The sequence below is a fragment of the Ahaetulla prasina genome, chromosome 11, assembly GCF_028640845.1.
Source record: "Ahaetulla prasina isolate Xishuangbanna chromosome 11, ASM2864084v1, whole genome shotgun sequence".
In the NCBI taxonomy this organism is placed as follows: domain Eukaryota; kingdom Metazoa; phylum Chordata; class Lepidosauria; order Squamata; family Colubridae; genus Ahaetulla; species Ahaetulla prasina.
Genome location: NC_080549.1, coordinates 10,744,427 through 10,770,591, shown reverse-complemented (window position 1 = coordinate 10,770,591; position 26,165 = coordinate 10,744,427). Strand labels below are relative to the sequence as shown.

General features: G+C 39.9%; 1 protein-coding gene across 2 annotated transcripts in view; it reads right to left on the bottom strand.

Annotated features, from left to right (window-relative positions):
• Positions 1-26,165, bottom strand: part of DIAPH2 (diaphanous related formin 2) — a 415,247-nt gene that overhangs the window by 304,103 nt on the left and 84,979 nt on the right. For both annotated transcript variants that reach the window (XM_058154563.1, XM_058154564.1), the window contains 8 exons: positions 23,938-24,048; positions 17,536-17,654; positions 14,753-14,869; positions 13,506-13,624; positions 11,618-11,682; positions 10,017-10,121; positions 6,770-7,075; positions 1,869-1,983 (listed from right to left, as the gene is read on the bottom strand). In XM_058154563.1, coding sequence (XP_058010546.1) covers positions 1,869-1,983; positions 6,770-7,075; positions 10,017-10,121; positions 11,618-11,682; positions 13,506-13,624; positions 14,753-14,869; positions 17,536-17,654; positions 23,938-24,048 — 1,057 coding nt within the window. The remainder of the gene's footprint in view (positions 1-1,868; positions 1,984-6,769; positions 7,076-10,016; positions 10,122-11,617; positions 11,683-13,505; positions 13,625-14,752; positions 14,870-17,535; positions 17,655-23,937; positions 24,049-26,165) is intronic.

Sequence of the window (26,165 nt, the reverse complement as noted above, 5' to 3'; positions counted from 1 at the left end):
TCCGCTAGATTAAAGAAGTCTAAACAGGAATGCCGCAACGAGCATTTTCAAGGCGTGTAACAGACAGCAAAACTCCAACACAATTAAAACCAAAAACCAAATTAAAAAAAAAAAATGAAGAGCATTCAAGTGAAGCCTACAAATCATGTAAGTATATAACACTATTACACAGAACGGCAATGATTTTGGAGACATTTAAAAAAAAACAAAAAACCACGTGTTTTTGGAGTTCCCACACTGTATCTTTTGCCAGGTTTCAATTTAAGACAGTTTCAGGCAGTCTAAAAGCATGTTTAGAGTATTTGCATAACCAAGATTCGCTTTGATCATCCATCAACGTTTGGATTCCTGAAGATTTCAGCTTCTGCATGCGATGATAAATCTATCACAGTAGGCACTGATGGACTGCCTTTACAATTGTGAAGATGATGGATTGAAAGGATACTATGGAAGAGCAGGTAACTCCATCCTCCCGTCACTCATAAAGTCAATGGGACCTATCAACTTATTCGGCGGGGGGGGGGGTTGTATGAATTTTGGATGAATCACAGCAAAGTGCTTTTACATAACAAGCGACATGAAATAGACTCCATTTCAGTCTCCATTTATAACTAACTGCTGGGGTCCAGTTGTTTCAAATGGCCACGTTTACAACTTGTGATGCTTAGCGATTATTTTCACACATCTAAATTCTTTACACTGACACGCGTGGAATGGTGATCACTGTGATTCTATTTTGTTTTTTGCTTTTTTTTGGCCTATTTTTAGGCCAAAACCATCACAATGATTCCACTTTTCTTTTATTTCAAATGCCTCCTTCCAAGCCCATAAATAGTATGTATTTTTTAATGTCATCTTCCTTTTTGTCTTCTGTGTTATCTCCTACATCTAAAATTTAGATTTCATGATTGTATTCAGGGGTGAAATCCAACAGGTTCTGGAGAACCGGTAGAGGAAATTTTGAGCAGTTCGGAGAACCAGTGTTGTGCCTCGTCCTCCCTCCTCTCCTCAGCCGGGCCCCTCCCGTCTCGACCTGGGCCTGTTATCAGACTCCGAGTCTGATAATGAAGATAAACGGCCTGTCATGCCTCCAGCCCCCGGCCCTGGCCCCATGCCCGGAGAGGATGTCAGGAGTGAACAGACAAGCCCGATAAACTTCACTCCTACAGCGTGTGAGCAGGAAGCCAGCCCCGTGCTGGAATTACTGACAGCAGATCTAGCTGAAGAGAATTCAAAGTGGTAGGATCCTTGCTTCCGGAGATCTGAGAGGTGACGCCAGCAGAAGGAAGGGAGGGGCAGGCCTGGATAAATGCTGAGTCATGGAGCCACACCCCATAGCCTATATAAAGGACCTGCTTTTGGCATTCCAACCTTGAGTCAAGCAAAGTCTCATCTAATTTGCTGCTATCGGACTCTATCGCTGAAGTCATAACTTGGACTCCTGCCTGCCCTGATAAACCTCGAAGGAATTTGGCAAGCTGCAGAGGCTTCATTGCCACGTTTGATACGGACTTCCTTGACCCGGTCGTCAGAGGGGGAGTGGGACACGACAAACGGTAACGGAAATTTTGTGTAGTTCAGAGAACCAGCAAATACTACCCCTGGGCCCAGAGTGGGGCGGGAATGGAGATTTTGTAATATCCTTCCCCCAGGAGCGGGGAGGGAATGGGGACTTTGCAGTATCCTTCCCAGGCACGCCCACCAAGACACACCACATCCACAGAACCGGTAGTAAAAAAAAAATTGGATTTCACCACTGGTCGTATTAGTATATGTTTTTGCACTGATCTCTAAGGCATCACTAATACAAATACTAGTATTGATCCACACGTCCATTATGACCATTCAAGAATAAGAGAAATAATTACCCTTCATCTGTGTGGCAAAAGTGAGTGCCAGTTTGGCAAACAGATCTGGATTTTCAAATTTTTCATCCTTAGCTTTCACCCAAAAACAGTGCTCTTGTATCTCATGCGGTTCAACCTGCAATGAAAATGAACCTAATTACAGACTATCAACTTAAATCACTTAACCCTCCACAAATCATGACAGTGGCAGATCATTACATCTGCACATCCTGCAATCAAAGCAAAATTATTCAGAGACTGGAGTTTTCAATCTTCTCCATCAAACAAGAAAACGAGGCGTTTTTTTAAAAAAAGGAACAAAAACATGTATTTTTTTTTCAAAAAATGATAGTAAAAATTGCTTCAGAAAGACTAAGATAGCATCTCATATTGTACCTGACTGATATCTGTGGAGATTCTCAAACATCGAGGTCACAGTTGTCCCAAAGATTATTTTTTCCAAAAGGCAACTGGATTTTCTTAGGGTTTTTTTTTTCTTTGAAAACATTTTACTTCTCATTCAAGAAGCTTCTTCCGTTCTGAACTAAAGAAACTTCTTGGATGACAAGCGAAATATTTGGGATTACCTAGCTGACCCTGAAAGCTGAACAGGACCTAGTTACTACTTGGCATAGCAAGAAATCCTAGAAATACAGACAAGAAGGTAAAAATAATAATAGCTGCAATAGCATTTAGACTTATATACCGCTTCACAGTGCTTTTACAGCCTCTCTAAATGGTTTACAAAGTCAGCCTATTGCCCCCAACAATCTGGGTCCTCATTTTACCCACCTTGGAAGGGTGGAAGGTTGAGTCAATCTTGAGCTGGTGAGATTCGAACTGCCAAATTGCAGGCAGCCGGCAGTCAGCAGAAGGAGCCTGCAATACTGCACTCTAACCACCAGGCTAGTACCACCAGGGCTCTTGTAAAACAATGGCAATGTACTTGTGCATTCTTGCCATTCATGAACATAATAACTCTTTTAACACAAAATGGTTCTTTTAGGATATGTGTATTCTAAGAGGAAGTATGGAAAAATGTCTCAACTCTTTTTTTTTCCTTTGCAGAATCCAAAAAATTAAAACTGAGCTTGTTGTAAGGACCTTACTATTATTATTGAGCCACTGAACCACATAATCTGCAGTACTGCACACTACTTCTGTTGGCTGCCGGCTGCCTGCAATTTGGCAGTTCAAATCTCACCAGGGTCAAGGTTGACTCAGCCTTTCACCCTTCCAAGGTGGGTAAAATGAGGACCCAGATTGTTGGGGGCAATAGGCTGACTCTGTAAACCACTTAGAGAGGGCTGTAAAGCACTGTGAAGCAGTATATAAGTCTAAGTGCTATTACTATTTTCCTTCCTTCCTTCCTTCCTTTTCTTCCTTCCTTTCCCAGTGATTAGAATGCAGTATTGAAGACTAATTCTACCCACTGCCAGGAGTTCAATCCTGACTGGCCCAAGGTTGACTCAGCCTTCCATCCTTCCGAGGTGGGTAAAATGAGGACCCAAATTGTTGGGGGCAAATATGCTGACACTGTAAACCGCTTAGAGTGAGCTGTAAAGCATTGTGAAGTGGTATATAAGTCTAAGTGCTATTGCTATTACATTCTTGGGAGCTAGGAAGAGAACCTTTTCTGCTATTGTCTCCACCCTATGAAATATTGTTCCCTCAGATGGGAGGCAGGCTCCCATTCTCCTGGTCGTCTGAAAAGAACTCAAAACATGGCTCTGGAGGTTTGCGTGGGGAACCCAAAGGAGTGTTCAGTTGTGGGGTTGGTTCGTGCCACGAGAGCCCCCCTCCTCCCCTTTGCCTCTGTCAACCAATTTTTAACAAAGTTCATTATTCTGGGCTCCATTAAAAAAAATTAACTCAAAAATTTTAACTCTTAACCTTTTAATTTATGTATGTACTGATTTTTTTACTTTTCACAGTCTTATTGTACACAGTCCAGAGTCCTTTTCTGAGGGAGACAGGTAGTCCAGAAATATACAAGTAAAATAAATAAAATATTCCTGCCCGTTTGCGTCGCAAAATCTAATCCATTGGAATTAGGTTGCTATATTGGACATTACGTTGCGAAAATGAAGATCTATCCAAACATACTTTCCAGCTCATGTCCAATAGGATAATATTAAGTAGTGTTTACAGAACTGGGCAACAAGTGTGGCAAACTGTTTATTGTGCTGGGTTGTGCTGTGCATTCATAATAAATATACACCTTAGAACGGGATAATCTTCAGATGTTCCTCTCTTCAACTTAACATAATATTGTGTACATATTATGAGTTTTCTACTGCTCAACTACCACAGCAGAATACATAATAATAAACTGATTTATAGATGCAACTTAAATCATCCAAGCAGAGCACAGAAGAGTAAATTATTAATAAAAACCCAGCCTGGCCCCCACCCAAAAAAAAAAACAGGTGCCTTGCAATATCTATTTTATTCTTGGATTTTATTCTCCATATACATGTAAACACCTGCAAAATGTATTACGGTATCCCCCAGCTTCACCCCACGGAGAAATCAAGATTATTAAAACCAAAATTACATCTCCTGCCCCAAAAGACCGCTTTAGTCTGCCTGAAACATTTTTCTATTAAATATGATATTATAAACTAGTTTATGACCACAATGGTTTATGATGAGTTTTTAAAAATATGTTATTGAATCTGTTACCTTTCACACCAGAGGGAAAATGGTAGGTTATATTTATAGAGATATATAAAACAGAGACCACGTCTGTCACAACTCTAAATAAGAGCTTCGGTATCTCTTGAGAATATCCCCAACCACTGACAAGGGTTAAAGTTTAATATATTAACGGTTCACGGGAAAAACAATTAGCTTCTTGTGTGTATTCAAAATTAATTCATCGGCACGAAGGCATTACAGATTTTCTTCAAATTACAATGGCAGTTGTGACCAGGATTGCCATCACTATGTGAGGAAGTCATTAAGCAGGATGTTGCATGTGTTGTTTAGTGACGGCAATCCAAATAGTCCTGTTTGTCATCGTAACCACAAGACCTGTGGGTTATTTACTGGAAAACAGAAAAAGCCCCATCTAAGGAGCCAGTGTTGGGTTCTAACTAGTTTTACCACCGGTTCGCATCGTGCACACACTTTATGTGCAATCGCTGCAAACATGCGTTTCACGCAAGTGCACTGAGTATAAAAACAGCTGAGGCATGGCAATCCACTCTGCCGTACCTTACAGCTAAGCTAAAAACAAAGAAATAAAGGTAGGTATAGGACGGGGACGGGTGGGAGGGCCCAGCTGACGTTAGGAGCGAACCGGTTCGCTCTCATATCAAGATTTCTGCTACCGGGGAGAACCGGGGAGAACCAGTAGCAACCCACCACTGTAAGGAGCGCAGGGGTGCTGCAGAGTTAGGTGGGAGGCAGTGGTGGAATTCAATTTTTTTTTACTACCGGTTCTGTGGTCATGGCTTGGTGGGCGTGACAGGGGAAGGATACTGCAAAATCCCCATTCCCACCCCACTCGGGGGCCAGCCAGAAATGGTATTTGCCGTTTCTCCAAACTACACAAAATTTCCACTACCGGTTCTACAGAACCTGTCAGGACCTGCTGAATAGCACCTCTGGTGGGAGGGTGGATGAGACCCTGGGAGGCTCATCGCAGGCCACATGCAAGTATGTGGGAAGGAAGAACAAAAAAAAGTCCAGGTTAAGTCCATGTATGTGGGTGAGCATAGGGAGGCCAGGAAAGGAGGGGGAAATGATATGTCCATGTTCATCTGTGTGCAAGTGGAGGGAGGCTGGGGGAAGAAGATGTTTTCTTGTGTGAAAGCCCAGAGAGCTTTGGGGTGGGGGGAGATTTACTAAGACAATTTGCTTCCTCACCCACATTCCCCTTTGACTTTGCTTGTAGGAAACCAGCAGAGAAGGTTGGTGATCACATAAGTCCAGAATGTTGCAATTGGTAATAGCAATAGCACTTTAATTTATATAGCATTTATCATTAGCATTTAGACTTATATACCGCTTCATGTATATAAGTATAGAGGCACAGTGGCTCAAGTGGCTAAGATGTTAAGCTTGTCGATCGAAAGGTCGGCAGTTCAGTGGTTTGAATCCCTAGAGCCACATAAAGGGGAGAGCTCCTGTTATTTGTCCCAGCTTCTGCCAACCTAGCAGTTCAAAAGCACGTAAAAAATGCAAGTAGAAAAATAGGGACCACCTTTGGTGGGAAGGTAACAGCGTTCCTTGCGCCTTTGGCATTTAGTCATGCTGGCCACATGACCATGGAGATGTCTTTGGATAGCGCTGGCTCTTCGGCATTGCCCCCTAGTGTGGTGAACGACTAGCGAATTATGTGCAAGGGGAACCAGACCTCTCTAAGCAGTTTACAGAGTCAGCCTCAATCTGGGTCCTCATTTTACTGACCTTGGAAGGATGGAAGACTGAGTTAACCTTGAGCCGGTGAGACTCGAACTGCCAAACTGCAGGCAGCCAGCAGGCAGCAGAAGTAGCCTGCAGTACTGCATTCTAACCACTGCGCCACTACAGATTACATCACTTCACAGTGCTTTTACAGCCCTCTCTAAGCGGTTTACAGAATCATCCTCTTGCCCTCAACAATCTGGGTCCTCATTTTACTGACTTCGGAAGGATGGAAGGCTGAGTCAAGCTTGAGCCGTTCAGAATTGAACTGCTGGAGTGAGCAGTGAGTGTTCAGTGTTGAGTGTCAGCTGATTGCCAAGGGCCTGGATGTTGTCCACACAACCCTGGGGTACTGCGCCAGCCAGAACTTCGAGGACTTATCTTAAGTCATTTGCTTAGTGCCGTCCTACCCAAACAAGTGATCGTTAACTCAAGGACTGCCTGTATTCTGTTTGACGTTAGAAGAAAAACCAGAGGGCAAACATTCAGGATGTTTGATAAAGAGATACCTTGGCCCAGTTGATTCTCTTCATAGTTACATCTGGGTTGTATTTCTTCTTTGGCTTCATCCCAAAAGGAAGCACTGGTGCGGTTACTACAGGAGGTATCCCCCCAAAAAATGGTGGTGGTGGTGGCAGCGGTGGACCACCAAACATAGGTGGAGGAGGGGGAGGGGGAGGTGCCACACCTCCAGGTAGTGGCGGGGGAGGAGGAGGGGGAGGGGGAGGGGCAACAGAAGCCAAATGACCTGGCAATGGAGGAGGGGGTGGGGGTGGAGGAGGAGGAGGCCCACCACTTGAAGACGATGCAGAACCCTGCAAAAGAAAGTTTTGGAATAAGGAAACAGGAAGATTTAAAAAAAAAACATGTCAACCAAGCGCTATTAAAAGTACATCAATCATTTTGCAATTAAAGGGCAATCAGATAATTTTCTCGCCCTGAGAGGTCTTTTCTCTGAGCTCGGTTGTTTTCTTGGAGACATTCCATTAACCAAACTAGGCGACATCATCAGTGCATTGAAATGAAGGGTCCTTGGTGCTCTCTGAACTGGGTTGTTTTCTTGAAGACCTTTCATGGACCAAACTAGGTAACATCATCAGTGCACTGAAATGAAGGGTCCTTGGTGCTCTCTGAACTGGGTTGTTTTCTTGAAGACCTTTCATGGACCAAACTAGGTAACATCATCAGTGCATTGAAATGAAGGGTCCTTGGTGCTCTCTGAGCTGGGTTGCAGAAAAAATAATTGCTACCAACCTGCCTTCCATTGAGGATCTGTACACTGCACGAATCAAGAAGAGGGCCGTGAAAATATTTACAGATCCCTCGCATCCTGGACATAAACTGTTTCAATTCCTACCCTCGAAACGAAGCTATAGAGCACTGCACACCAGAACAACTAGACACAAGAACAGTTTTTTCCCGAAGGCCATCACTCTGCTAAACAAATAATTCCCTCAACACTGTCAAACTATTTACTGAATCTGCATTACTATTAATCTTCTCATCGTTCCCATCACCAATCTCTTTCCACTTATGACTGTATGACTGTAACTTGTTGCTGGCAATCCTTATGATTTATATTGATATATTGACCATCAATTGTGTTGTAAATGTTGTACCTTGATGAACGTATCTTTTCTTTTATGCACACTGAGAGCATATGCACCAAGACAAATTCCTTGTGTGTCCAATCACACTTGGCCAATAAAATTCTATTTTCTTGCAGAGGTTTCATTAACCAAACTAGGCAACATCATCAAACTAGCCCAGTTCACAGAGCACCAAGAACCTCTCATATCAATCCTGAGCTACAAATATTCCCTTGTACATGTCTCCTCATTCTAAATATCTCCCCAGTCCTTATGCAAATTCACCCAATTACGTTCTGTTACATTTTGTTCAAGGGTTTCACGGAGATGAAATCCATAATAAATGAGAATATGGTCAGAAGGGGGAAAAAAAATCATTTTCAAATCAATTCAGTTATTTAACAGATATTTTTAGCGCTTCATTACAGCAAGAAGCAGCAAGTGCCACGTCTAACTTTTGTAAGAGTTCCCCCACGTTAGAACAGATCAAGAGAATTAATGAAACGACATTGGAAAACAAGGAAAAAAGGTCCATTAACAAAACTACATTGCAAGAGTTTTAAGAATATATATATCCTTAATATATATATATATATATATATTTATCTATGTGGTATTCATAGAAGTGTTAGAAAAGAAGCCAACAGGCTGAAATTGAATTACCATCCTAAATCTTCCCATATTTAAATATGCACTACCTCAGAAAATCAATTTTTTAAATTACGTTAACCGTATAAGCAGGAAAATTAGGATGAAGATCTTACTCTTAGCTCTGATTCTTAATCATCGTCATTTCTACTAGCACGGGTACATGAGGGAAATTGATTTAACGAAACCAACATAAGCTTTTAGCAATTTCATAAGACATTATGACGCCCTGAACAAAACACCACTATGTCTTCTTCTTTTTGTACAATATGACAATACTCTCAATACACGAATACATGAAAATGTATTCATTAGGATTCTTTTTTTAGAATAAAATCAGCCAGAACAAATGAACTTCCAATGACAGATTATCAAAGAGCTAAATGTTCATTCTTTGTTTTTAAACTTACAATTAAAGATTACATTGGTTCTGCTTTCTTTTAAACCCTTCGACTTTAAATACACCTCTGTGTAACAATGTTTAGTCTCTACTGGTACTTAATCCTAAGTATCAATGGTATTAATAACATTATGTTGTTCTAGGCATGTTTGATAAGCATTTACATGCACTACAGCAATAATCAGATTTTAAATAAACCCAAATAAGTTTTGTATTTAATTTTATTTTTGACGTTTATATTTACATCTGAGTGGAAGAAACACACATCTGTGCTTATGGTGAAACAATGAAATGCAGGTAGCTCTTGACTTGCAACCAAAGTTGAGAATTTGCATTGCTTATCAAAGCAATTGTTATATAAGCTGGGCCTTCGTTACCTTCTGGACATAATTGTTAAGCGAATCACTGAATTTGTTAAGTGAATCATGTGGTTCTTAAATAAATCTGGCTCCCCCTCCCCCCCTCATTGATTTTGTTTCTCAGAAGCTGGGAAGATTGCAAAGAGGGATCACGTGATCCCAGGACAGTGCAACTGTCATAAAGGCATGGCAAATTTTGATCAGGGGATGCAGCAAGGGTTGTAAGTGTGACAATTGGTCATAAATTACTTTTTTTCAAGCGCCGTTGTATTTTGAACAATCACTAAACCAGGGGTGTCAACCTCGATTTCATTGAGGGCCGCATCAGGGTTGTGTTTAACCTCGGCAGGGCCAAGGAGCATGGCCAGGGTGGGCGTGGCCAGCTCAAAGTCCATTTTCGGCTTTGGGTTCCCCTGGGTTCCGTTTTCAACCGCGACGGCCTCCTGCAGCCCTCTACGAGCAAAAACGGAGCACGGGGGGGTGCACATGCAGCCCTCCCAACCTTAATTTTTGCTGGCAGAGGCACCACAGACATGTCCTTTGCTGTTTCCAGGGTGGTCCGCAGGCCAAATCTAAGCACCCCACGGGCCGTATCCCTCCCGCGGCCCTTGAATTTGACACCCTTGCACTAAATAAATGTAAGCCGAACACCATCGGTAACTTTTCTTATTCCAGCTACACTTAGCAATTAGCATCCTATTTCTCCTTCAAACCAGAAGTCATTTCAACGGGATAAAGATGCCACTAATTTATGTTATACCTGGGTTCGCAACTGCTGGATTTCAGCTTCAAGTTGTCGGATTTTCTCCTCACGCATCTGAAGCTCAGCTTGCGCTTCCTGCCGAGCTGTGAATTCTTCATCAAACTGCAATGATCACCAGAATGGAAATAATCATTCATCTTGGTCCAAATTTAATATTGCTACGTAAGAATGAAAGATTGAGCTACAGAAATCCCTCTGGATTCGTGGACTACTTAAAATAACGTCAGTGCAGGGGAATGAAAGGTAGTCACAGCACGAAGTATCTTGAGATCGTTTCCTTCATATACTATGAGGTAAGAGTAGGCTATTTCCCATTTCCAATTATAACCATCTTGCTCCAAGTATGTTACTTGGTAAAACTGTGGTAACATCACTATAAAAATTGTGAAAGTCAATCCCAAGAAATGAGCAATTAAATAATCTCTTTTACCCAAGCATTTTATGTATAAAATCAAACCACAACTATTATCTTCAATTGCAAAGAATATTATTTTCAAGTCTCTTTAGCTTCAACTTAGTAGCAGCGATATATTGTCTGCATGTAGCATTCTGAATTCTTTGAATGGACCAGTTATATCAAATTCATTTCTCAAGTTCATTTCTCAAGTATCTTGAGATAGTTTCCTTCATATACCTACGGAGTAACAGTAGGCTATTTCCCATTATAAATTTCTATTAGGTGAAGCAACGGGAAGTATTATTTAATTCTAATTAATATATGTGGAATTGTGCCAAATGATTAACTAGAGATGAGAAACACCAGTAGGGGATAGTTAAAAATTCTTGAGTCAACTTATAACCTCTGGCTGTCCATAGAATTAGGTTGGAGGTAAACAAGAATATTTATCTTAGAGATGAATTGGCTAAAGCTGTTTCCACATAAAACAGAGCAGGAGATAATGTATTGCCTATAAGAGCAATTTAAGGATTTTAAGCTAAGTTAGGGAAAGTTGCCAGAGACAGGACAAAAGCTTTCTCTACCACAGAAAATCCACCAATTTCTAAGCTAAGTTCTGCCTGGTTGCAGAGGGATCTTTCAATTATTAATTGAAATAATTGTTGTTGTTGTTAGTTGCGAAGTTGTGTTGACCCATCGTGACCCCATGGAGAACATTTCTCCAGGCCTTCCTGTCCTCTACCATTCTCCAGAATCCACTTAAGCTCACACCGACTGCTTCAGTGATTCTATCCGACCACCTCCTTCTCTGCCGTTCCGTTCTTCTTTTGCCCTCAATCTTTCCCAGCATTAGGCTCTTCTCCAGTGAGTCCTTCCTTCTCATTAGGTGGCCAAAGTATTTGAGTTTCATCTTCAGGATCTGGCCTTCTAAAGAGCAGTCAGGGTTGATCTCCTCTAGGATTGACTGGTTGGATCGCCTTGCAGTCCAAGGGACTCATAGGAGTCTTCTCCAGCACCAGAGTTCAAAGGCCTCAAATAATCACTAATTATATCTAAGTGTATTTTTATCATGTCTGGGTCTTGCTGTTTTCAGATATAAGCATAATAATTCTTAATTCTGAAACCAAAGACCTTTAAAAATATATATGTAGAAATATAACAATGAAAGTTTCACAAATATAACTAATTGTTTGGTGCCTACCTTTTTGGAAAAATCTGCAGCTTTTTGCTCACTTTCTTCAACTTTTGCTTTGTTCACACAGCTGTCTGAAAGGAGGCAAATAATAGGGCCCAACATAACTACAATTTTAAAAATCAAAGATATGCAATATCATACAGAGATACCATTGCTTCTGACAGGAAGCAAACGGTTTTTAAAATTATCCGGGTTAAAAAATAATGTTCTTGAATAGCCTGAGATTTGTTCTCTAAAGGGATAGATAGATAGATAGATAGATAGATAGATAGATAGATAGATAGATAGATAGATAGGTAGGTAGGTAGGTAGGTAGGTAGGTAGGTAGGTAGGTAGGTAGGTAGGTAGGTAGGTAGGTAGGTAGGTAGATAGATAGATAGATAGATAGATAGATAGATAGATAGATAGATAGATAGATAGATAGATAGATAAAGATGGATAGATGGATGATAGATAGATGATAGATAGATAGATAGATAGATAGATAGATAGATAGATAGATAGATAGATAGATAGATAGATAGATAGATAGATAGATAGATAGATAGATAGATAGATAGATACAGGGATGGGATTCAAGTAATTTAACAACAGGTTCTCTGCCCTAATGATTTCTTCCAACAACCAGTTTGCCAAACTGCTCAGAAAGTTAACAACCGGTTCTCCCGAAGTGGTGCAAACTGGCTGAATCCCACCACTGGATAGATAGATAGATAGATAGATAGATAGATAGATAGATAGATAGATAGATAGATAGATAGATAGATAGATAGATAGATAGATATCTACCTATCTAAGCTATGTATCTAATTTCATATATACTAAAGGGAGGGAGGGAGGGAGAGAAAGAGAGATATGGATGGATATGAAACGTTATCTTTCCTCACTAAATTTTTTATTTAAAAAAATCATCTATGCCTATTTTTATGTTTTACATTTCTAAAATTACTCAGGAATAAAATTAACATACCGTATTTTTCAGAGTATAAGCTGCACCTTTCTCCCCCTTAAAAGGGGGTGAAAATTTGGGTGTGTCTTATACACCGAATGTAGCCCTGCCCACCCACTGGCCCCCACCCTTTGGCCTCTGCCTCCCAGCAATTTACCTCCTTGCAGCAAGCAGCAAGAAGAAACAGCCCATTTCAGCTTCAGCACAGCCTAATTAGCACAAGTTGATTGTCCGTTGGATCGGCCTCCCGACTCTCAGCTGTTTCAGGCTGCAGGGATTGCCATGGCCTATTGCTGTGCAGGCCTCTGGTGCTTGCTGCAAGGAGGTAAATTGCTGGGAGCAGATTTTTTTTTTCTTGTGCTAATCAAGCTATGCTGAAAATGAAAATGAAAATAAAGCAGGCTGTTTGCTGTTTGCTGCAATGAGGCAAAATTGCTGGGAGGCAGAGGCAGATTTCTTTTTCTTGTTTTCCTCACCAAAAATGGTAGGTGCGTCTTATAGTCCAGAACGTCTTATACTTCAAAAAATACGGCAAATCAAAATAGTATTGCAGCTGAGAAATGCTAAATACATAATGATTATTCCTACAATTCTAGCGATAATGCATTCATTTCTAATCTCCTCCGAAATCAGTAGAATTTCTAAATGGAAATGTAGGAATGTTCATAGACAAAATGAACAAGCGATCACAAACACTGAATCTTTGGCACATGCTGTATATAAATTCCCCTAAAAATAGAAGAACAAAGAAGGAACTCTAGATCTCAGCAATTTCAATAAGAAACTATTTTATTTTTAACCCTACTTCAACCCAATTCAAAATGACTTTTAACTTTCCACGGCCCGTTTCTTACAGTAGAAAAACTGACCGCATGGAGAAAAAAAATAGTAATTCATAATCGTGAAAAACATTGAAAATATGGTAAAAAAAAGAGATGCACTTACCCACAAGATGCGTGAAGTCTACATCCAATCGTCCTCTACATTTGAAGTCAGGATCCATACCACTACAATGCAACACTATCTGCGAAACACATTCTTCTATTATCTTGTAATACTGAGGGCTGGTGTGAAAAATAAAAGGCAATTGTTTTTTTTTGTAATAAAGAATCCAGAGACACACTTAAAAAAAGAAAAAAAAAATAAGTCACGTAGTCCAGTGGTTCTCAACCTTTTCTTCACCATGACTCCCTTTAAATACTTTTTGTAGTCATGGACCATGGCTGCGTACCCTCAAGTCTTAACTCAAGATTTAAAACAGAACATTTGTTCACACCTTGGTGGCCCCTCCCGTGACAACGTGGTGGCCCTTCAGGAGTCCACAAGCCACAGGTTGAGAACCATTGATGTACCATACTTTTCGGAGCATAAGACACATTTCCCTCCCTCAAAAAGAGGGTGGAAACATTGGTGCATCTTATACGCCAAATACAGCCATTTTTGGCCTCCCGAAGCCCTGCCTTGCGCATCCCACTTTTGTCAAAAAAAGGTCTGTTTTTTGCAGAAATGGGACCTGCAGAGGGTTTGGGAGGCCTGCAGAGTACTCCTGGGGGCTGGGGAGGGCAAACATGTCGTTTTTGCAAAAAACAGGCCTGTTTTCGTAAAAAAATGGGCCCATTTTTGGCCTCCCAAACCCCCCACGCGTCGTGTTTTTGCCCTCTTCAGCCCCCAGGAGCATTCCGCAGGCCTCCCAAATCCTCTCCACATCCTGTTTTTGTGAATCGGCCCGTTTTTCGCAAAAATGAGACACGCAGAAGGTTTGGGAGGCCTGTGGAGTGCTCCTGGGAGCTGGGGAGGGTAAAACATTTTTTTTTCTTGTTTACGTCTTCAAAATCTTGGTGCGTCTTATACTCCGGTGTATCTTATAGTCCGAAAAATACAATAATATAACGATCAGGATAAGATCATTTGAATTTAAGTTTACTCACAACAGAGCAGACCTCATGCCTAAAGTTTTCTGGTGATTTAAACAAAAGGTCTGTTTTATCTCCCACCAAAATACAGTGGAAACTTCTCCTCTGTAATGGAATCAACTCGAAAGTGTTAGCGATTAATTTTCTAATGTCTCTTTGATGGTTTCTACCTGAAAAGAAAGGTGGGAATTCACGTTGTTCCCTTTACTCCATGACGTGCTCATTTAAGTAAGAATGGGATCCGCCACTGAAACATGAAAAGCAAAATAGCTGGCTTACCGTACATAATAATCATTCCTTATGAGTAAAAAATGCTGTAAAATTGATAGAAAGTAGTTTTCTGAAGCTGTTTCTTTCAACATATTATACAGCAAGTGGTAAACTTCATTCACATCGGTAAAAGGACCATTAAGGAAATGTCAGAATAGATAAATCATAATTACTACATTTTTTTTGAAACTCAACACCAAAAGTGTCTTGAAAATTCTTCTACTGTGTTATCAAATATTGGACTCTAACTTTGAACCCTAAACTGAGACACGTAGTTTAAATCTCCACTGATTGCTACAACAAAAAGTTAAAGTAAAGCTTTAAGCCTCTGGTGGCTCAGGCTGCTAAGACAGTCTGTTATTAACAACAGCTGCTTGCAATTACTGCAGGTTCAAGCCCCACCAGGCCCAAGGTTGACTCAGCCTTCCATCCTTTATAAGGTAGGTAAAATGAGGACCCAGATTGTTGGGGGCAATAAGTTGACTTTGTATATAAATATACAAATAGAATGAAGACTATTGCTAACATAGTGTAAGCCGCCCTGAGTCTTCGGAGAAGGGCAGGATATAAATTCAAATAAAAAAATAAAAAAAAATATTTAAGTTTGCGATGTTTAAAAGTTTCATGTAGCAATCTTTGTACTTACTGCTAATTCATTTTTCAATGAGAGGATTGTCCAAAGTTAACAATACCTCTAGCTCTTTAAGTTCTTAAAATGTATTAAAACAATTAAGAAAATAAATAACACACTGTAAAGTTATTGTGTGACTTAAACAAAATCACAAGGTCACTAATATAAATCCAATAATCTGTTTAGTACCAAGAAGAAAGTTCAATATAAGTTCATGTGTGACTCATTTAACAATACTCTTCATTGACCCACACATCCTAAATAATTATCACCATTCCTAATTTATTTGCAAAAACTACTTTTCCTGAACCCTTACATATATATAGGTCTTTGGTTGTTCGGGTTTTCTCCCGTGTAAGATTGGAAGTGTCTTGGCGACGTTTCGACGAAGTCTCATTCGTCATCTTCAGGCTTCAGCTTCGTGCTTCTGGGAGCAATGTGTGATCGCAGCTGTTTCTTCCTTTTAACTGCTAGTGGGGGTTTGAACTGATTGGGTGGGAGCTTGGCTGTGCTCTGATTGGATGGGGGTTTTTCTGTGCTCTGATTGGCTGGGGGTGTGTCCTGTGTTGGTGGGGGCTTGGTTGTTTTTCTAGAGCTTGGGTTTCAATCATTCAAAAATCTGATCACAAACCCAAACTCTGGCTCAGATATGTAGACGACACCTTCATAATCTGGCCACACGGGAAAGAAAAACTTGAAAACTTCCTCACACACCTCAATAGCCTACACCCTTTCACCATGGAAACAGAAGTTAATAACCAACTTCCCTTCCTGGATGTCTTAGTCTACAGAAAACCCAATGGCTCCCTAGGACACACCATCTACCAGAAGAAAACACACACAAACCGCTATCTGCACGCACTCTCACACCACCACCCAGCACAGATCAACTCCGTAGCCAAGACACTCATCTCCAGAACAAAATGCTTAGCTGATGAACAACACCTAAAACCCGAACTAGACACTCTCACTAACGTACTAACATCCAATGGATTCCAAAGAAATAAGATTACCAAGCTAATCCAAAAAGAACCCCCCACTAAAATCCAAGACAGAGAACAAGAAAACGGCACAGCCCTCCTCCCATATATAAAAGGCACCACAGACAGAATCAGCAAGATCCTCCACAAACACAACATCAAGACAGCATTCTGCACAAACAGAAAAATATCCACCATCCTAAGAAACCCCAAAGACAAAATTGAGTTAGAAAATCAAGGAGTATATGAAATCCCATGCACCGCCTGCCCCACCACATACATTGGACAAACCAACAGAAGAATAAGTACGCATTGAAGAACACAAGAACTCATTCAAAAAGAGGAACCAACTTCTTCCTGGTCCAACACTTTAAAGTCACAGGACATGATATTGACTTTAAAAGACCAGAACTATCGCCAAAACTGAACACTTTAACAACAGAATAATCAGAGAAGCCATTGAGATAGAAAACGCCCACACAGCATGAACAAAGCGAGATGACACCTCCGCCTACCAGCCATTTGGAAACCCGCCTTATTGACAAACGAGTCCCTAACACAAGGAATGACACCAGACCCACACTCACAAGGTCCACACAGGATGTCACCACCACATCCACCCAGAAAGCAGACCCAAACCCACACTGATCATGAAGCACGACCAAGGACCAGAAGCCAGACCGCAGCTGCAACATTAGCCATTTCAAACCCTCCAATCCATTCATGCAGCAGACTGACACCCACTATGAAGATGTAGCACGACCACAAAGCCAAACAACAGCTATGCAGCTCACCAGCTCAAATCCCCTGCAGCACAGACTAGACTGAGCACAACCAAGCCCCCACCAACACAGGACACACCCCAGCCAATCAGAGCACAGAAAACCCCCCATCCAATCAGAGCACAGCCAAGCTCCCACCCAATCAGTTCAAACCCCCACTAGCAGTTAAAAAGAAGAAACAGCTGCGATCACACATTGCTCCCACCAGCACGAAGCTGAAGCCTGAAGGTGACGAATGAGACTTCGAAACGCCGCCAAGACACTTCAATTTTACACGGGAGAAAACCCGAACAACCAAAGACCTATATATATATATATATATATATATATATATATATATATATATATATATATATATATATATAAATATATATATATATATAATTTTAAAAAGGATATTCCATTTCCACTTTGATGTCATTGAGACGATGGGCCATTTCAATTGAATCTTCCTCTTTGTTTTCATCAAATACTTTCAACTGAATATCAAGTTCTTCATTTTCCTTCTCTTTTAGGCCCTAGTATTTCATAAAGCAATTCAAACAAATTACATCTTCTCAACGTATGGTGCCATAAAGCATAAACAAATATTAAACACACATTTTTCAACTTTGTACCTGCATGCATCTGGCAAAGTCCCATGGAAATTGGAACAGGCTGAATTTCAAACACTATGGTTAGGATTCTATCTATCCTGTTTACATTTGCGATTCTGTTTCATCGTAAGTAAAATGCAGACAATTCAGGACCTTCGGTGTTTTACATCTAACAAAAAAGAGTCCATAACTTGGATACACATTCCAAACACAAACTTAACTGGACCAAATAAAAAAATTGCTCCAATATAATGGTTCAATACCACCTTAACCATTATGACATGGTGTTATAATTAAATTATTTAATATTTATCTTGATATATTTAACCACAACTGCTCCAGTAACGTGCTCCAAGTATGTTACTTGGTAAAACTTCTGGTAACATCACTATAAAAATTGTGAAAGTCTATCCCAAGAAATGAGCAATTAAATAATTTCTTTTACCCAAGCATTTTACATATAAAATCAAACCACAACTATTATCTTAAATTGCAAAGAATATTATTTTTAAGTCTCTTTAGCTTCAACTTAGTAGCAGTGATATATTGTCTGCCACATAAAATTTGATATCGACAGCATATAATGTTCTGAATTCTACGAAAGGACCAGTTATATCAAATTCATTTCTCAAGTTCATTTGCTGCTGTGATATATTATTTTTGGCAGAAGCTCTTATTTCTAATGCTGCAATTCTTCCTTTTAAGACATCAATTTGCCCCTTTTTTATAACAGTATGGTAAAACCAACAAAAAGTGTATGGTAAAACATTCTCAGGAAAAACAAATAAATGCATAAAATAAAAGAGAGATTAATTATTGTTTTATCTTGATTTATTTTTCTTGTAAAACATCCAGAGGCACAGTTTTTGCAGTGGACACCCATGTAAATGTAACAGATAAATAATATAAATTGAATTTCAAAGGAAGCTAATTATATTCATAAAGAATTACCAAACTTACAAAGAGATAACACAGTAATGTACATGTTTCTTTATTAATCCACTAAATAAATGGCAAAACAATAAATACCTTTTACAAATTAAAATAAAATGTTTTGGATTTTAGAGTCTATAAATCACGTTTTTTGTTTTGTTTTGTTTTTCTACTATACCTGAGAATTGTTGGAGATAAAATTATGCTGTCCTGATAGCTATATAGTCATTTACTTAAATGGTAATTACGTAACATTAATATCAATCGTTAAAAACTGGTTTTCCACCAGTGTATGCAGTTTCTATTAATTTAATGTACTGTGCTATTTTTAAAAAAAAATTGTAGTGAATTTTAAAGCTCACACCGGATACCTTTTAATTCTAATAGAAGTAATTATGGATTTATATCAAATTAATGTGGCCTAAATTCAAGTACTGTTTAAATATTAGTGTTGGGTTTTATTTGCAGAGCACTTGAAGTGCACACATCTAAACTTTTATAGCACACCACACCGGCAATCATTGGGATTAATATGTTGCCTTGAAGTCATTTTACTACGATGTTTTTAATCCTGTAGCTTTCCAGTAACGCTCCATAATCACATTCAAACATGGCAATAGAAGAAGTAGGAAGATGAGGCGTAGAGTGTACATTAAAAATCTCCATAATGTGGAGTCTGCGGTTAGGCATGAAGAAAACAATTGATCAAGTAATGTTCTTTTGATTTGCCTATTGTCAGCCCTGCCATCTTCAGCTTCTTCGCTTCACTGGCCTCCTGCCCTAAATTGCAAGGGAAGAGGGGGGGAATTTGGGGCAATAACTTGTGGGCCTGGGAATGAGAAGACAAATGGTAGGAGGGGAGACATGTTGACAAGAAGCAGAGGTGCCAAACCAGTTTAAACCGGATGCCAAGGACACCTCACCTGGGAACTGAGTGTGAAACTACAGTGAGAGGCACCAAATTATCTGAGCCGCTTCCAAAACTTCAAAAAGGCATACTATTGGACCAGTGGTGGGTTGCCCCTGGTTCGGACCGGTTCACAAGAACCGGTAATAAAACCGACGGAAGGCTCTGCCCACTGACCCGGACGTCATCAGGAAGCTTCTGCGCATGCGGAACAAGTTGCAGAACGCGTGGCCCTGTTGCGAACTGGTAGTAAAGGAAGTAGAACCCACCCCTGTATTGGACCCAGATGGACTGATCAATGGTCAGGTAAAGGGGGGAGGGAGGGAGTGTAACTTTTGTGTGAGAATATACAGATCTAGCTTTACTTTCACTGCAGCCACTTAACTTAAGTGAAAGAACCTATCGCTTCAATCAAAGGGAATCGAGGGTCTTCCTTTCCTAAATGACTAAGTTGGGGCAGGTCTGACACCTATTAAGAAGTATTTTGGGTACATACCACTTTCTTTCTTTCTTTCTTTCTTTCTTTCTTTCTTTCTTTCTTTCTTTCTAAATAAAATTTATTGGTGGCCCATCTTACCATAGGGTAACACTAGTCAACTTACAGTCATAAAACCATGTTGATGCATGTACAACTAAAACATAAATAATTAAAATCAACATTTAAACCTAAGGACACATGGGAAGGGCACATGGGGAGGGCACCTGAGGAGGATGGGGGTCAAGTGGGGAGAGATGGGATCTGATGTTACTTGATCAACCACCTTTGCTGTGCTGTACTCCCATTGGGGCCCCAGGCCAAATTGACAGAGCCAAGTCTTTGGGTGGACTTAATATGGTGGTGGTCTGTAGAGATTCTCAGTCATCCAGGTCATGGTTGTCCCAAACTTTCTTGCTTTTTCTTTAAGGACATTTCGATTCTCATCCAAGAAGGTTCCTTAATATGGCGGTTGTTCCATTGTTTGAAAGGTTCATACACCGATTGTTTTAAAAATGGTGTTATAGAAACAATTCAAATAAAAAACAAATAAATGCAGCAGCACTTTCCTTTAAGGATTGGTCGAAAGACAGGAGGACAATTTGCAAGGAAAGAAAGCATTCTGAATGCATCGCAACAGCTTATGCTTTTTAAAAACGTTTAAAATACACCATAAATACTGTACTATCATCTAATGATTATAAGAATGTGATGATATGTTATATCACAAATGCCCACAGAAAACCCCAGTGAGATAGTAATGCCATAAATTTGGTCAGGATAAGAATTTTTTATCTAAAATTAGAAATGTACTTAATTCTGAAATAGTCCCATTGACAAGTAAAATTATAATAAGATTATATAGGCAATAAACAATAGGAAATATATACACACACACACACACACACACATATATACATATACATATATAAAAAAATGAAAGATTGTCTGATCATTAGATGAGTAACATCTCCCCATTTTAGCTTTTAAAAATATCTAGATTTTATTAATCTCAGCCACTCTTTCAATTGAACACAGAAAGGTAATTCTGTTTTAATGTGCCCTAAATTCTTCTTTTTAAGTGGCATAATTATTCTCATAAATTATATTCATTAAAAGCCAATGTGGTGATTTGAGGTCCTGAACAAGAGAACCTGCAGTTGTAAGAATAAAAGATTTAATTAAATGTCTACATCTGTCAGTCATGAGGGTTTGGTAAAAAAAAAAATTTGGCTGCACAATAGCTGTTCTCAAAAACTACTGTGTAATTGATCAAATTTACCCATGTTACCAAATTTATCCAATTATTAAACGTTAAATGATAAAGGAAGGTAATAGTTTACAAGATGAATGATTATATCCAGTAGTCACCTATTACCTTCCTTTATCATTCTGTGTAGTTTATATATATATTTATATTAAAATTGTAACCTTAAGTCACTGGGCAAATTAAAATCTAAATTATGGGAAAGGTTATGAAACCATCTTGATTTGCAATCTGTTATCTAAACTGCACCTTGTGGAGATACAAAAATTAAAAATATAACCATTTTCCTTTGAAATGTGGGGAAAACAATAGAAATACCTTCAAAAAGAAAAAAAAATACACCTTACACAATATACTGTGTTTTCCTGCGCTATCAAAAGCAATGTTTCATATTATGTTTCAACATGGTAATCATCAAGAAAAGTGAGGTGAGGTTATGGCTCGTCATATTTCCAATATATATATTGTACTGTTCTGCAAGATAGCTTTGCAATCATAGAATCCATTTACTTCCCAACCGCTTTCTTTTAAGGGAGCAAATGGAAGAGTTTGGAAGCCAGCATTTCTGAGAATCATGGCTTATCGTAAATAAACTAGTATACTGTGACTTCCTTTTGCTACTGGAAATAACAATGGCCTGGAAACAGAGATGAGCACTGCCTCTAAAGTTGCCTATGGATAGTAGAGTAAAAACCACAGAGGGACTCAGATTATCTATCTGTCTTTCTGTCTGTCTATCTATTTATCTGTATCTATCGATCGATTGCCAAGGTGGCACAGTGGTTAGATTGCAGTATTGCAGGCTACTTCAGCTGACTGCTTGCTGCAGTTCAGCAGTTCAAATCTCACCAAGCTCAAGGTTGACTCATCCTTCCATCCTTCGCAAGTGGGTAAAATGTGGGTAAAATCCCAGATTGTTGGGTGCAATATGCTGACTCTGTAAATCACTTAGAGAGGGCTTTAAAAGCACTATGAAACGGTATATATGTCTAAGTGCTGTTGCTATCTATCTAAGCATCAGTGGCTAAGGCGCTGAGCTTGTCGATCGAAAGGTCGGCAGTTCAGCGGTTCGAATCCCTAGTGCTGCATAACGGGGTGAGCTCCCTTTACTTGTCCCAGCTTCTGCCAACCTAGCAGTTCGAAAGCACGTAAAAAATGCAAGTAAAAAAATAGGGACCACCTTTGGTGGGAAGGTAACAGTGTTCCGTGCACCTTTGGCGTCTAGTCATACCGGCCACATGACCATGGAGACGTCTTTGGACAGCACTGGCTCTTTGGCTTTGAAACGGAGATGAGCACCGCCCCCTAGAGTTGGGAACGACTAGCACATATGTGCGAGGGGAACCTTTACCTTTTATCTATCTATCAATCATCTATCTATATCTATCTCTCTATCATCTCTATATCTATCTATCTATCTATCTATTTATCTACGGTATCTATCATCTATCTATCTATCTATCTATCTATCTATCTATCTATCATATCCATCCATCCATGTTTCTATGTATGTATTTTGCATTTGTGTTAACATTCTAAAACAGCACAATGGAAGGAAAAATTAGTTTAAAAGATGAAACATTTGCATAAGGATGGAAATGTTTATTTTTGACAGTTTAGTCAATGATTCTTCCCCATTATTTAACTAAGAAAGAAGAAGGGGAAGCAAAGACCTGAGGAAATATAGAATACCTATCATCCCAAGTGGATGTCTTCACAGGGCAAAATCTCCTCCCAAGTCCCCAGTTTCGTACTTGAAGTTCAAAACGAAGCTCATCTTCCCACGTACCGTTTAATAACCTGAACTTACAAGCTTTAGAGGGAAGCTGTACTCGGCCTTAACTGGCCACTTGCCAAGCCATCCCATCTCTTTTCAACCAGAGTTGAGGTGACCTAAAAGACGTTCTACAGCAACTTCGTTCGCAGCCGCGCTCTAATTCAAGCCCAACTTAAAATCTAAGAAAGCAGGCTTTTAAGAAAGGCCATGCTGATTAAATTGAAATAATGGATTTCTTGCTTTAGTAATGAAATAATTCGCCGGAGATCTGAGAACATGCTTTTTTTTTAAAAAAAAAAAGATCCAAGAAAAGGAGGTGACGCATTTTCAGATCTCCCCAGCTAAACACATTACTTTTTACTGCATTTGCGTGATCAAATGCCAAATGTTCAGATTTGTGAATAGCTGCACGGCATAAAATGCAAACGGGGGCTTGCTGAGGCAAATAGAGTTGCTGCAGATTTTCCTGTCAACCATCTGTATCCCTTTAAGAATCCAGCTACAACCGGCATGTTATGTAAAAAAAAATGCAGAGCCTGTAATTAGATATAGATTAGTGGTGAAATGTAAACTTTGTTACTACCGGTTCTGTGGGCGTGGCTTGACAGGAGGGGTAATGTGACTAGGTGGGCGTGGCCAACTCTCTCTTTTTTTTTAAAAAAAGCATTTTTTCTTTTTTCTTTTCTTCAGCGTTCTGCTCCAATTTCACGATGATTAAAAAATGATACAAGAACCATTAAGGTCAAGCTTAAGCCGTATCTTGCAACTCTTTGGTAAGATTTCTAATCATAAAGCAAGCAATCCACAGAACCCGTTGCATTAGCACTTCTATTGCAAGTAACTTACTGGTAATATTTTCTTTAGCCCACAGCGCAGGAATTCGTTTCTCAAATGCACCCTAAAATCAAGCTCTTCTGGAGAAGTGACAAGGGCATTTATGAACTGCATGCAGGCAACCTGTAAATAGAAGTTATAGTTAATATAGCTTATTAGGATCAGCATACTCAAAGCACTTGTGCAATAAAATTGGGGAAAACAACAAAGAGATGTATATTTTAACTAACCAGAAAGAGTGCAGAGAAGAGCAACAAAGATGATTAGGGAACTGGAGGCTAAATCATAGGAAGAATGGTTGCAGAACTGAGTACGTTAGCCTAATGATAATGACCCACCCTTCCTTCCTTCCTTCCTTCCTTCCTTCCTTCCTTCCTTCCTTCCTTCCTTCCCTCCCTCCCTCCCTCCCTCCCTCCCTCCTTCTTTCCTTCCTATATAGTATTTCAGGATAATTCTGCCCATTGACAAGAGTTCGATCCTGACCGGCTCAAGGTTGACTCAGCCTTCCATCCTTCTGAGGTGGGTAAAATGAGGACCCAGATTGTTGGGGGCAAGAGGCTGATTCTGTAAACCGCTTAGAGAGGGCTGTAAAGCACTGTGAAGTGGTATATAAGTCTAAGTGCTGCTGCTATTGCTAGAACAGGTTATTTAATCCTTAACTTTTTTAGAGACAAGCTCAAGAGGTCCTTTTTCACATGGATAAGGGTCCTCAGATTATTTTATCGGCACTGCAGCATTGAAATCTGTAACCTGATCATCCATAAAGTGAATATAATTTTAATATATAAAACACAGTTAAATTCTTCTAATCCAGCCCATCCCTGTAAACACTGCATTGTAGTGGCCTGAATTATCCTTGTTATGTTACCGCTATGACATAACTGAACAAGCCAAAGTACATGTCCAATCAGAAATTAATAGAGAGAAAAGATGCCATCTGCTGTGATTGTTTTTGCCAGGAGAAATTCTGACTTAATTGCTTGTATTAATACTGGTAGAGGGACCATTTCAGTTAGAGACGAGTTAATGAGTCTTGCAGTTGTACCTTCAGTCACGGAGTATGGATGTGAGAGTCATAAAAAAAAATCACAAAGTCCTTAAAGGAGATCGACTTTATCAATCACTGTAACGGCGCGTAACACATGGGCAGCGTGCATAATGCTACCCGCACTTACTTCTATTTTAATGTTCCCGTGTTGCATGTAAAAGCTAAACAAATTGGGTCTTCCTATGTATTCCAATGTATATAAAGGGACATGGTGGCTCAGTGGCTAAGATGCTGAGCTTGTCGATCGAAAGATCGGGCAGTTCAACGGTTCGGATCCCTAGTGCCGCGTATAATGAGATGAGGTCCCGTTACTTGGCCCAGCTTCTGCCAGCCTAGCAGTCCGAAAGCATGTAAAAAATGCAAGTCGAAAAATAGGGACCACCTTTGGTGGGAAGGGAACAGCGCTCCGTGCGCCTTTGGCGTTGAGTTATGCCGGCCACATGACCACAGAGACGTCTTCGGACAACGCTGGCTCTTCGGCTTTGAAATGGAGATGAGCACCACCCCCTAGTCAGGAACGACTAGCACATATGTGTGAGGGGAACCTTTACCTTATGTACCTAGATCAGTAGGTTATCTCTTAAGGCCATACTAAAGACACTACGTGCTAAAAAACAAACAAACCACCAACTAAATAAATTATCAGTGACTCCATTTCAAAACCCAAGATACTAAAATAGAATGTGATTATATTTGACGTTGACAAGATGATGTTATTATTCAAATACAAGTCATTAGCATCAATTCTACTAAGCCTTCTACCCTTGAGAAGAACTGAAAATAATAGCAACGGTGGTACATTCGTCCACTGGGAAGCATTTCAAATACAGCGCTGAGAAAATCAAAAACAGGTGCATCAACATTCGATGGAGCAAAATGGAAAATTATTGACTGATGGAAAGGGTTGAAACTCTAAAAACAAGTCCTCATTTAGTCAAGGTGACCAGCCTAAACTGTTATTTAATCTAGCATTTTATTGCATTTACTTCTGCCAACCTAGCAGTTCGAAAGCAGGTAAAAAATGCAAGTAGAAAAAATAGGGACCACCTTTGGTGTGAAGATAACAGCGTTCCATGCGCCTTTGGCGTTGAGTCATGCCGGCCACATGACCACGGAGACGTCTTTGGACAGCGCTGGCTCTTCAGCTTTGAAACAGAGATGAGCAGTGCCCCCTAGAGTTGGGAACAACTAG